Genomic DNA, 13,106 nt, shown 5'->3' with positions numbered 1-13,106 from the left:
AGTTTCTCAATGTAGTTTCAAAGTATCCCTAATCAGGACTCAACAAAATACTACAACACAGAGATGACAAGTGCACGTACAACCATTACTCTTTACAGATTTGCAGAGGTAACTATGGACCTTTTATCACAAACTGCTCAAAGTAGTATGCAAGTCACCAAGGACCATTGCCACTCATCTAAAAGACAGTAAAAGAATTCTTTAGCACTGAACTGTTTTTAATTAAAATAAATAAATAAATAGAAGAAGGGTAGTTTCCTCTTGTTTACCATACTGGCAGAAAACAGTACCTCTACTTCAACTGTATCCACAACCACCCTCCAATTCCAGCAGACAACTGAAACCGGTATCCCAAAGTACATAGTCTAGAAGGAATATGTGTAGTAAGAATAGTTGGAAAGTATTAAGGATTCATTTAAGCGTTAAAGATTCATTTGTATCACATGACAACATTTAAGTCTGGAGATACAAGAGATACAGTTGGAGGCACAATCCTAACTTTAATCCTCTGAAGATTCAGCAAGTCTAATTCAATAGTCCCAGTTACTCAAGTATGAAAGACTTCTTTTAAGAGCCACACACATTTAAGTATTTGCACACCATCTACTCCAAATCCATTAAAAAATTCCTTGAAGATGGATTATTTCATCAACCCACATGTAGGAGGAGGTTCTTCTTATTGGAGGGAAAAAGAGGGAAGATAGAGTGACTTGTCTTGCATTTAGATTATGCCTGCAAAAAAACCTCAGGAACCCAGACCATCCCACCAACTACCTCAGACAGTGGGTAACATGTCTGTTGCTTCCAGTACCCTAGGATCAAAGAAGCCACAGTTAAACCCATGACTGCACAGTGCATCAGCACGAAGACCTGATTCAGAAATAATCAAAGAAAGTAGGCCTAACGTGTAAAAAGTGTGAGGCTTAGGCAACGCTTAAGTTATTAGCTTGAACTTGATCTGCAAGTGCCACAAATGCAACATATGCATACTTCACAGCATCCAGTTATCAGAATTGTCCCGGGCGGTCTATTACATACTTTAAAGTTTCTAAAAACTTCTTGCTTGATCCAATCAAAATGAATTAACAATATACATACACTATCTATAGTTCAGCTGCGACACTATGAAAACTAGAATCAAGTAGCTGTTAAGAACTCCATAGTACTATACTTGAATATTGATGTGGAATCCTCAACATACTTCCACACCCTCAACAGCATAAGCAGTTCTCCTTGGAAAAGCTCCAAGACAGACAAGAATCAACAAAGAGAACTTATTTCTTTTTAAGGATATACTAGTGATCAAGGAGGTAACGGGGTGGTAAGTAGTTTTTTCAGCCAGGAAAACTAAACACCTAAACAATCCACTGAGAGAGTCAATAATTTGTATTTTCTACCCTCAGCTAAATAAAGACAGTTTACAAAAAAAAAAAAAAAAAACAACAAGCAGTAACCAGGAAAATAATTCAGTCAAGATTACTATTATTAAATCAAATTTAAGCCAACTTAAATGGTATTCCTTCCAAGAAACGGCACCAATTTCTTGGAAGGAATTGGTGGTTCTACACACAACCCTGATCAGGCTGCTTGGTTTTCAAACAACTGGTAGACAACAGGCAATATTTAGAATACCCATCAAATTACGTGGATTTTGTTCAGGAGCTTAGGTATGAGAAAGTTAATTCAGAGCCACCAAAACGCTTCAGGATTTCAACAGGAACTTCCACTGTGCCACTGCTTTCAGCAAGACTTAAGTCTTTATGGGAATCAATACTTTGCAGCGTCCTTGTTTAGAAAGCAAAGCAAGAACAGGGTGCACAGTTTCCCCCTGATTTATTAGAAACAGTAGCGCAGCCATGTCTGCTTTCATATAACAGGAAGTAGGTTACTTATGCCTCCTGAATTTGACAGGATTTTTTACTCCATCTTAACCCATTTTTCCAAACAAAAGGCAGCCTGATGATCAGTGTCTAAAAACACCCTTTGGATGCAGTAATTTTTATTCCTCTCACTGAAGCTGTGTTTCTGTGCACCCAGAAATGCAAAGATCCATCAGATCAGAGGGAAACTCTGAGTTCAAAGCCAGTTGACAAAAGGAGTCCTGAATTGTCAGAATCCCAAGATTGCTGCTTATATACCATTTCAGCATCCTCTGGATGGGGACACCAACACCTACTACCCATATAAAACTCTCAAAAATTTAAAAACACAGCCTTTATTTCCCCCTTCTCATGGCAGTTCAATACATCTACACGTGAAATAACTGGTTATATTAAATGATTCAAGCTCACAAAGCAGAACTTTTGCTCCAGCTCCAGAGAAATAGAGTGAGAAAACTTCAACTAAGCATGTGTAACTACACATACAAGTAGTCAAAAGCTAAAAAGGCAGTCCTGAGTCTCACACACTCACTCATGAACAGCACTAAATACTACAGCAACAGTACACAAAATATGTACAAACTTTTAAAAAGGTTATACATCTCACAGTATCAAAGAAAACAAAAGAGCTACAGGTGTTTTTCAGGCATAAAGGAGGTGTATTTAATGCTTCAGGTTGTGGTCAAAATTAAGTACCCCAAAATACTTTTACCCATTCAGCAAGACAAACATGTTTGACATCACCTGGAGATACTTAACAACTAAAATTGCTGGATACTAACCATGGAAACTGACCTGGCTGCAATTACTCTTTGTACTGAATGCTGCTCTCTGGTCAGCAGCCGCTTACTCCTTTGCAACAGTTAAACTAACCACAGAAAACACTAGCTGCAGGTTAGTTTCTTTAATGCTCGAGACTGTCTTTTCAGAGTCTGACCCTTTGTTTTGCATCTTTCTCATACTGCCTAGTACTGCTTGCATCACTCATGCCAGAACATGCAGAAAAACTACTTCACCTAGAACAAGACACAGAGGGTAGAGCTGAATTCCTACCCCTCTCATTTGTAAAACTAATTCACTGTAACAGTGCTAAAGGTTTTTTATCCCTCATTGCAGAAAGTAAATATAAAACCTTTCACATCGCTCAAAGGACAGCAAGGGAAGGGAACAAAAGGAACGTCTCCCAAGAAGCCTGTTTTTTTAATCTGACAGGTCTTATCTGAAAAGACATGATGAAGAAGTGTCAGTACTTGAAACTAAGAAGGACAGAACTGATAGTTTTCCTATGGCTCAACTTCAGTAGTACCACTTACAGGACTAATGCCTAAATCCCACCCCCACTTGATTTGTATCAGGAAATACCAAAAAGACTGAAAACGCGAACAGGACTTAGCAATACTAAGTAATATTTAGCAATACTATTTTTTTTTTTCCTAGACCTCACTTTTGAAAGCCTTCTCACAGAAATTCTTCTAGGTATTACTTTAAATTTAAAGACAGTCTGTGCCAGTTTAATTTAGAAACATGTTGGTTCCTCAGGTTCTGAGTCAGAACACAGAGCAAAGAGACTCAGAAATAAATGAACCACAGACCAATACCTCACCAGCTGCCTCCAACACATCTCCACTGCTTATCATCTCACTACTCCAATACTTAATATTCCCTAGTTCTGCATCAAAAACTCAGGATTTGAACATATCATTAGCAGTTCATCTAAAAGGAGCTGTATAAAATTAACCACAGAAGAGACCAATTTTGCTTCTTATCATGCACAGCACTTTTATCTGCTGTTGAAAATGAAGTCTTTATTACACTCTTCAAACTGAATGCTCAGTAGAAATTCAGTTCCATTTCTTTCCCTGATAGTATTTCTGCAGTTAAATAAGGTGTTGTACTGAAAGGTTACTGTAAGAATAGAAACAGAAAAGGATTACAGGAGCAGTTGCATATATTATTGAGTTAGTGTACCACATTTTAAGAAGCAAGTTTGTACTGAACAAATGTAGTCAAGATTCCTACATAAAGTTCCATGGAATGGTAGTTAAAAACCCAGACAAAAAGAAACCCAGGAAGACTATCAGCAATTAAGTTCACAGCATCACAGAAAACCAAATTGGAAGGTATCTCAAGGATCATTTGCTCTAACCTTTTTTGGCAAAAGCACCATCTAGACAAGGTGGCCCAGCACCCTGTCCAGCTGAATCTTAAAGACATCCAACATTGGGGAATACACCACTTCCCTGGGGAGACTGGCCCAATGGCTGATTGTTCTCATTATGAAAAAGTTTCCTCCTGTGTCCAATCAAAATCTCTGCAGAAGTAACTTGTACCCATTATCTGTCTTTTCCATGTGACTCCTTGTAGAAAGGGAGCCTCCATCTCAATTTTAGCCACCCTTACAATACTGGAACATGGTGATGTCTCCTCTAAGCCTTCTTTTCTCAAGGCGGAACAAACCCAGTTCTCTCAGCCTTTCCTCATTTGGCAGGCTTCCCAGTCCTTTGATCATCTTTGTGGCCCTAAGTTACGGAGTTAAATTGCTACTGCTAAGCTAACAATCCAATAACCTGATTTTCCTTCCCTTTTGTTTGTGTGCAGGACCCATCTGTGCTGCCATGGATGAGACTTGAAATTACACTGATACTAAAGAGCAGTTACCGAACAATCAACCACAAGTCACCCTGAACCATGAAAGTACTTCAAATGCCAGCATTCATTCTGGTTCAGAGGCCAAACAGGTATATGTAAACATCCATTTAACTTGCTGCTCAGGCTCCACTCAAATCTTAAGATCTCATTATCTTTAGAAAAACTGTTTCTACAAAAACATGACGACTAGTGATGTCATTTTAAGCCTATTTAACACACCAATTCAAGCACCTGGCACGAAAAACAGAACTCAGTGATTTGGTAAACATGGTCCTTGGGAATATTATTTCAGAAATCCTTTCTTCAGTTGACCCTTTACTTAGAGCACTTGCAAAGAATCTCAAGAGGTGAGCAAAACTTCAAGACTGCTTCAGTTAGAACATACTCTGAACTCTTTTAAATAGGAGATGACAGCTGAGTCAAGTAAGCACTAACTGTTAAACCCTGAAGGAAACAAATGCCAAAAGAAGTATAAGGCTATTTTACCTTGTGTAAAATGAGTACGTGGCAAAAAAACAAATGCATAAATAAAAAGCACTTCCCAATTCAGAAATATTTGGCAGACACCTTAAGCTTCTCCCTTCTCTTTCAAGCCGCTATCACAGACAGGGGCACTGCCAGCCACATCTGGCTTTGATGACATGAACCTTCTAGAAATTTTCCCTTTCTTCCTCCAGGAAAGAAAACGAAGTGCTATAAGCTGAAATAAGGAAACAACAGTAAAAAGAATAAGCCCTTTCTAGGCCTGCATCATGTCAGGTGATGCTCTCAATACAAATTCAGAAAAAAAATTGCAGAATGACAAACTTAAACAAAAAAAGTTGTCCATGCAACAGGTCATCACTTGACCGTAACCAAGTCAAGTCAAAACTGACCTAGTCTCCTATTCTCTCTTGAGAATACATAGCATGATTCCTATACTCAGCAACTTTTTGACCTGGTCTATTTGAAATACTTCATAGTGACATTATCTCAAATGAAGAGGAAAAAAAAAAAAAACTTGTTCCCTTTAGCACCTGAACACAGTATTACCACTCCTGAATTTCAGTTTATACTCCTCAACACTTTCTATGCAAGCCTGAACAAGACAACTTGTACACTTGCTGACTTAACCTCATCCAATCAACATCACTGAGCCTAAAAAGTTATTGTTTATTTAAATTTCCTCATAAGAAAGTCTCTGCTACTTTCTTTCACAGTTCCACAGCTTAAACAGCCTCACTGTGATGAAAAGATTGCATCTTTAAAATAAATCCTCATTTACAAAACATTCTACCAAAACCTCAAAAACGTTTTGCAACTCTTTCCTACACCAACATCACTTTAAACCTTTCCGGCACATTGACACCAGAACTTCACAGCAAGATTTTTCAGTGTATTTATCTACAATCAAAAACAACAACGCTCATCTGTACTTCAAATCTCCAGATGCAGCCTGAATTCTTCCTCCAAAATGTTTAAGGATGCATTTGGCTTTATGAAGAAAAGGGTACTGGAGTGGCAGCAAATACACTCCACGTTTCTAAATGCCATTACTAAGATGTGTAAGACAGATCTATACTGTTTGTCATAATTTCTGCCTCCCCCACCCCACAAATTTAATCTGTAAGAATTTTACACCTACTCTCAGATTACTGATCTTAATGGACTGTGATATCTAATGCTGTTTTAGAACTCCAGTAGACAATAAGCCAGCCACCTCTGAGATCTGCATGTGAGCCAGTCTTGAGATATTTAGAGCCAAGTTTAACAAATGTTTGTCTACCCAACTAAATTACTGAATCTGTAATCCCAACAACTGAGAGCAAGTTCGACAAAACCCACTGTCTCAGAAAGACATGTTGACTGAAATGTAATTAGATTTTTTCCTTGTGAACAGAACTCCCTGTCAGTTTCCAATTTCGCCTGTGACTGACTTAAGGCCACCTGGCGTACAGTTATCCACTTTATCTCACATTGTACCTTTTTTGAGTATTGGCACAAAACATGAACATTATTTCTTCTTGAATTTCCCTAATATACCAGGGTGATTTTTTTGTTTGTTTTTAAAAAATCAACAGATAAGCTCTCCTGCTTACAGGGACTGTGGAACAAGTCCTGTTTCAAAATACTTATTCCTAATAGATGCTTTAAAAAACATCCTCTTTTGTTACTAACAGACTGAAAAGTAGCTCATGCTACATAATCACATACTTTTGCTCCTTTCAGCACTCCGGAAGTTTTTATTGAACACTTATTTCTGCACCATTAACAACAATTTTATCTTCATCTAGTAACAGGCTTATACAATTAAGATTCCTTTGGTTTCCAAATGTATTTAAACTTCTTTTTTATTTTGGGGCCTAACAACACAGAATCTTCTCCAGTATCTTCAGGTTCCATCATCAACTCTGTCTTACCTAATCTGTACTGATTATATGGGCAATAAGATGGGTAGCAGTTAAAATTACTTCACGTTCAGTGGGAATTGAAGGCAGTAGCCAGTAAGGATGCTAATGCTGCCTCAGACCACTGCAATTACTGCTCATCTGAAGCCTCTTAAACTCAAACCAGTTCACATTTGCATTCGGGGGGAGGGGGGGGCATCCAGCCAAGAAATCCCATGCTCTATCATGCTCATATTGTTTTCCAGAATCCAAAAGAATTCCAAAGCATTTATGCCCAGTGAAAACCAATGGCAAGATTCGAGCTACTAAGCCTACTGAACCCAAACCACAAAGCAGTAGTGGTACCTAGTGCACACTTTCCAGTTCTTGAGATTACAGTAGGTCCTATCACTTTAGATTCAACAGTAATACACATGTAGACTGCATTATGAGGCTCAAACATGGGCTTCAACAGAGGCCCCAAAACACCATGAATCAAAATGGATGTTAACACTTCAAAGCTTCTTTACAGAAGGTAAACCAGACCTCAATTTCATGCTAACTAGCTAAATTCAGACTAGCTCCAGGCAGAGCCACCCCACTGCCCCTGAACAGTATCATCCAGATACATGGACTGGAGAGCCCTAGGCAAAAAAAACAGACAATGGTGGCTTATCAATGCAAGTTTTAAGTGATTCACTAAGGCAATACAGGGATATTGCTACATACATTTACGCATAATTATGTCTGTACACATGACCAACGTGTGCATGATTTTATTTAAAACTTGTAATACATTACATCCTGTAAATTAACCCAGTAGAAATGAAAGAACCTGTTCATACAAAAAAATAGACTATCTCTGTAGCACTGGCCAGTACTAGGCCAGTTCTGTCTAGAGCCATTTGCCAAACATGAGTGGTGCTTAAGAGCTAGTATGAAGGCAGTTGTCCCCCCTGCTATAACAATTATGGGAGTTGGGGGACAAGTTATTTAGAACAATACATAGCAACTGATGTAGCAAGGACAACGTTTATAACTGATAATTAGAGTATTTTTCCCTAGCTGTAGTTTAACACACAGCAATACTCCAAACAAAAGAAGGAGAAATCTAAAGGCCAGAGTAGCTGCTTTTACAATGACAGTAATTGTTTTGGTTTTCTTAAGGGACAAGATGACCTGCCAGAAGAAGTTTTAATCAAATGTCCTTTAAAACTCATCTAAAAGGTAACACATCTTTATGACTGGCAAATCTACTCAAGAAGCCTGTGCACCTTCAGCATCACAAGTTATTTGTACTATTTTTCCCCCTTGGCATAATTAAGATTGTATATGCCTAAAGACACTGAATTGTTCCACATCCTTTTAAGGGTAATTCTTCGAGAGGAGTGACTGCAAGAAGAATGAGTCAAAAAAAACCACCTCTGGCTAGCTGCGTTTCTTCCCACTACTAGAAATATTGTTTCTCCCCATTACTAGAAATATTATGTTCACACAGTCAAGTATACTTTCACAATATCTATGGGGTTTTTTACCTCTTCTCCATCTCAGTCTACTAATAAGGCCACTCAGAAGAGCCTCAAAGGAACAGATTAGAAAAAAAAAAAAAATCACCCCAGTTTATTTCAAGCAGACAATTTAAGATTTCCAGAAAATTCTCATTTCCTGACGTTGTTTACCTTAAGTGCTTTTGTACAATCCTCTTTTGCAAGGCACTGAGTCCATTTCTTAAATGTAACTCCCTGTATTTGCAGTACAGAAATACTAACATAATACTCAAAGCTATTCACAGAAAACAAAACCCAAACATGTCATTAAAACTACTACTGATAGCTAAGTAGCAGAACTAAAGTGTTATTTTTCAGACAGGTTGTACAATACACATCCAGAAGTGCAGTGAACTACGTTTTCAGTAAAAACATGGATGGTATCAGGTACCCAGAACTTCTGAATTCACATCAGTACAAACCTAGGGTTCATACTCTAGGCTTCTATTTTAGAAGTATATGAGCGAGATCAGAACTTTCATTTTAGAGTGGCCTTGCATAGCATATGCATATCACAGATACAGACTATGCCCAAGGACCTGAAGCATATGACAGGTAGAAAGCCTCAGGTCATTCAAATGATAAACTAGAAAAGCAAACTAAACATTTCAGTCCACCCAAGCCACTTAAAACAGTTTCTGTATGAAACACTGGATTAAAAAAGGAAGAAAGTACCTCCTGTCCGGTAAGAAAGAGTAAGAGATCTCCTTCCTCTTCTTCACACATGTGAATTTGGATCACTGTTCGAATGGCAGCCTCAAGGTAGTCCCTTTCTGGTTCTGGAGTATAGAATATCTCCACAGGATGGGTGCGACCCGGGATAGTTAGAAGAGGACAGTTATCAAAATAGATCTGAAACTTGCCAGCATCCAAAGTAGCACTCATAACTATAACCTGTAGGTTTGGAGGACAAAAAAAAACGTTACTCAAGGTTAGTAAGAATTTGTGAAGTGTTACACATACAACATATAGTAGTAAGAAACTAAACTCAATTGTTGACTGATTTAAGCATGCTTGATCACCTGAATACAGCACCCTTATTACAAAGGTCAAAAAAAATTCCTAGTCAAATACAGAAAGGTTTAGCTACAACTATTTCTAACTTGCCTAGCATTTTCTGCAACAGAAGCTGCATTAAAAATTTCCTAGGGTTATCTTTCCAATACAGATCATCATTAGATCAAATAACAGTTGATCTACTTTAGTTGATTATACAAGTCAGCTAATGGTAAGCAAATACACAGTACCAAATTTGGTATGCCTGCAACTAGAAAGGACATGCTGTTGGATTTCATCATTACCGACCTTCAAATCAGATCTCTGTCTTACAACTTCCTTCAAAACTCCCATCAAAATATCAGTAGCCAGTGTTCTCTCATGGGCCTCATCAAGAATTATAACACCATAGCGCTCCAGCAAAGGATCATTCATTGCTTCACGAAGTAACATACCATCAGTCATGTACCTGAACACAAGCAAAAACAATTTCAACACAAATTTAATAGTCTGCTACAGAATCCTCTTCCATATCATTCACTAAGTTGCTTGAACTAAGCTTTTAATCAAGTTTTAAATAAATATCAATCAACCATTCTGAACACGGTAACAAGCCCATTTTAAGTTTTCAAATAAAAGAGAAATTACTGCAAGCTGTAAGTGAAATCGGGAGGGGGGGGGGCACGGCTAGTGCTTCAGAATTAAAAAAGGGTGGAGGGAAACAAGGTTTTTAACAACATTAACTGGTTTCTAGACTATTACTGGCAGATTTCCAGGTTCTACAGAGACAGGAAAATAAAGGCAAAAACACCCTCTTGAAATCCTAGACATACAATTTCTACAGTTGTTTCACCCCTTTTCTGTTTGCAGATTATCTGTTCATTCTTTTACTTTTCTGTCTCAGTTAAAATTTCTTTTTATACATTAACTTCATTCCCAGCCTTCAACTAATTCTATGAGCAAAACAGAAGACATCTTTTGATATAAAGGCATTATTCCTTGAACCACACCATGTATGTGGAATCCTTTTTAAGTGAGCATTCTGAATGTCATCTGCAAATGATGTATTAAGTGGGCCTGGTTCCACCTACACAGCACAAGCATCTACAACAGCCAACAACTAAAACACTAAGGATTGTGTCCCAGAGTCAGGTATAATTTTCACAGGGTGCAGTGATTTCTTTAGGAGGAATGATTCATTTTCAATTTTACTCAAACCCCACACTTGAGGTTTCTCTCAGCTCATGCTGTGGCTCCTGTCTCCCTTCTCCACTCAAAACACAGAAAGTGCCTGTCCGTAGATTCACTCCACTCCTCATTACTCCTATCATAACTTTGCTCACTCTTCACTACCCTGCAAATCCCCCCGACCTCCACGCAGGCTGTGTTATACCTTTATCCAAGTTGCCATACTTACTTCAAAATGGTTTTTGCACTACTGCAGTCTTCAAATCGAATAGAGTAACCAACCTCCTGGCCCAGCATGACATCCATCTCATCAGCAACACGCTGTGCCACACTCATTGCAGCTACTCTTCTAGGCTGAGTACATGCCACTCCCCTTTTTGGTCCAGGCAATGAGCGCATGTAGTCAACGCACCATTGAGGGATCTGTCAAGAATAAAATTCAGCTTTAAAACACGCTTCAAAAGGCTGAATGTAATCTGTAACTTTTGTATCATAACAAATAAATTTAGTCATAACTTACACTGAGATGCTAACTGCATGCACAAAAATATCCAAAGCATGAGAGCAGATAGACTACTTAGTTAAACCCAATGCCACTAATTAAAGCACACTCACATTAAATATGTGCATAGCCATCTTTGAAGTTATCAAGGAAATGCATAGGTTCACAATACATTTAAGCACTGTTAGATCAGTACCTTACATAGATTGTTCGGCAGCCAACATGCTCCAAAGCAACCCAAATTAAAGTTAACACTCAAAAAATGAGATCCATAGTACAGTTTACAGTTTTACAGTAAGCAAATCATATTTTGTAGCTTTAAAAAGTAATGCTTATTATATCTTAAGCAAAAAATTATTTTCACGATATAAAAATTGTTTTAGCCTGGAATCACAACAAATAAAAAAATAAAATTAATAATTAGTTATGTTCATTTAGTTAACTATTGTTCTTTTGAAATTTTATCAACCAGATATGAAAGCCCTGTTTTCATTCCTATGTTAGCATTCATTTTATCTGTCAGTCAGCTGTTTTCTGCTCATATCAGGAATCTGGAAACAGTAAGAATAATCCAAAATACGAAGCTTTAGAAATTCTTTTGATTAAGGTCAGTAACAGTGTGATGAAGATACAATATATTTCATATGTTATCAGTATGGCATTTTATGAGATCTCCAGGCACAACTAGTTCCAAGTCTACAGACAAAAAAAAACCATCCACTCTTCCTTAGTAACTACTTTTCAAGTACTCTTGAAAGCTCACATTTACAGAGGAAAAAAACCCGAGACTGGTTATAAATTGTACCAATGAGGAACAATAAGAAAAGCAGTATAATTTAAACTAGAAATTTTTTTCTTCGAGAACACTGTATTTCAACAGCAAAATGGACATAAGTGAACACTAAAACCTTATGCAAAACTGAAAATAGCAGTTCTTGAACACTGATAGCAGGAATATGAAACCCCGTCCTGTAACATACACACACTCCCCTAATATGCAGTGTAGAGAAAGGAATCGGCTTCCCAAGCCCCTAATAAAAACACAGCTCCAGGCATATTAAGTGAAGCTCCTTGACTTTAAACACAGCAAGTTCTGAAATAAACTTTAAAACAGCAGGTCTGTCAGGCCACAGCCACATGAAATAAAAATAATTCAGAAGTGGTTTTCCAGTAAACAGCAAAACCTACAGCACTGGTGTCAAATGTAAGAAAAGGGCTACACAGACTTAGAACTCAATGTGTTGATTTAGATGACCATCAGAGTACTTTTCACATCCAGCTTTAAAAGACATACAAACGGTAGAAAAAAAATGGAGTATGGCACAACCCTTTTTTACTTCAGTTACAACCGTGAACATACTGAACGCTTCTTATAAAACCTAAGATGAAGTTAGCTCAACTCCACTGACACACAAAACCCTACAAATCACCAAAACCTTTGACTTTCCTTTAAAAAAAAAAAAAAAAAAAGCAGCCATTTTATCAGTATCAAAAGCATGAGGAATAGTTTTAGTTAGCACCATTTAACCTCAAGGACTTTCTCAATTAAGAGAAATTTTCAAATATAATCTCCGTAAATATCAGGAAGTAGGGACTACACATATACTGTGTCAGAGCTAAGATCAAAGATAAATGCACCAAGGGCTGTTAAAGACTATTCCAAAGTCAAAGGAAAGTCAAGTTTCTGAAGGGATAAAGAGCAAGATACAGAAGAGCAGTGTCCAGGCTGTTCTGAGTCACTTCAATTTATTGAAAACTTTCTCTGTTGAAAGTTACATGGTAGAATTCTTGGAATTTTCATTAACTGAAAAGGTGTCAGACTTCTACCCATATCAATTCCCTTGTGGCCTGCAGCAGGAGATTAAACCATACTCAGAATCACCCCTTCACCTGCCATGAAAACTTGCTGACAAAGTGGCACCCCTTACCTTACATCAACAACCATCCTACCCTTTATAGTTAAGGCTTTCAAGTGAAA

At 37.8% G+C, this 13,106-nt stretch overlaps 1 protein-coding gene across 1 annotated transcript in view; it reads right to left on the bottom strand.

The window, feature by feature from the left end:
• Positions 1-13,106, bottom strand: part of DHX15 (DEAH-box helicase 15) — a 46,257-nt gene that overhangs the window by 24,206 nt on the left and 8,945 nt on the right. The window contains exons 3-5 of the mRNA XM_055727251.1: positions 10,856-11,049; positions 9,748-9,907; positions 9,118-9,336 (exon numbers count right to left, since the gene is read on the bottom strand). Coding sequence (XP_055583226.1) covers positions 9,118-9,336; positions 9,748-9,907; positions 10,856-11,049 — 573 coding nt within the window. The remainder of the gene's footprint in view (positions 1-9,117; positions 9,337-9,747; positions 9,908-10,855; positions 11,050-13,106) is intronic.

Source organism: Falco cherrug, chromosome 1 (assembly GCF_023634085.1).
Source record: "Falco cherrug isolate bFalChe1 chromosome 1, bFalChe1.pri, whole genome shotgun sequence".
NCBI classification, from domain to species: domain Eukaryota; kingdom Metazoa; phylum Chordata; class Aves; order Falconiformes; family Falconidae; genus Falco; species Falco cherrug.
This window is presented reverse-complemented; position numbering and strand designations above follow the sequence as displayed.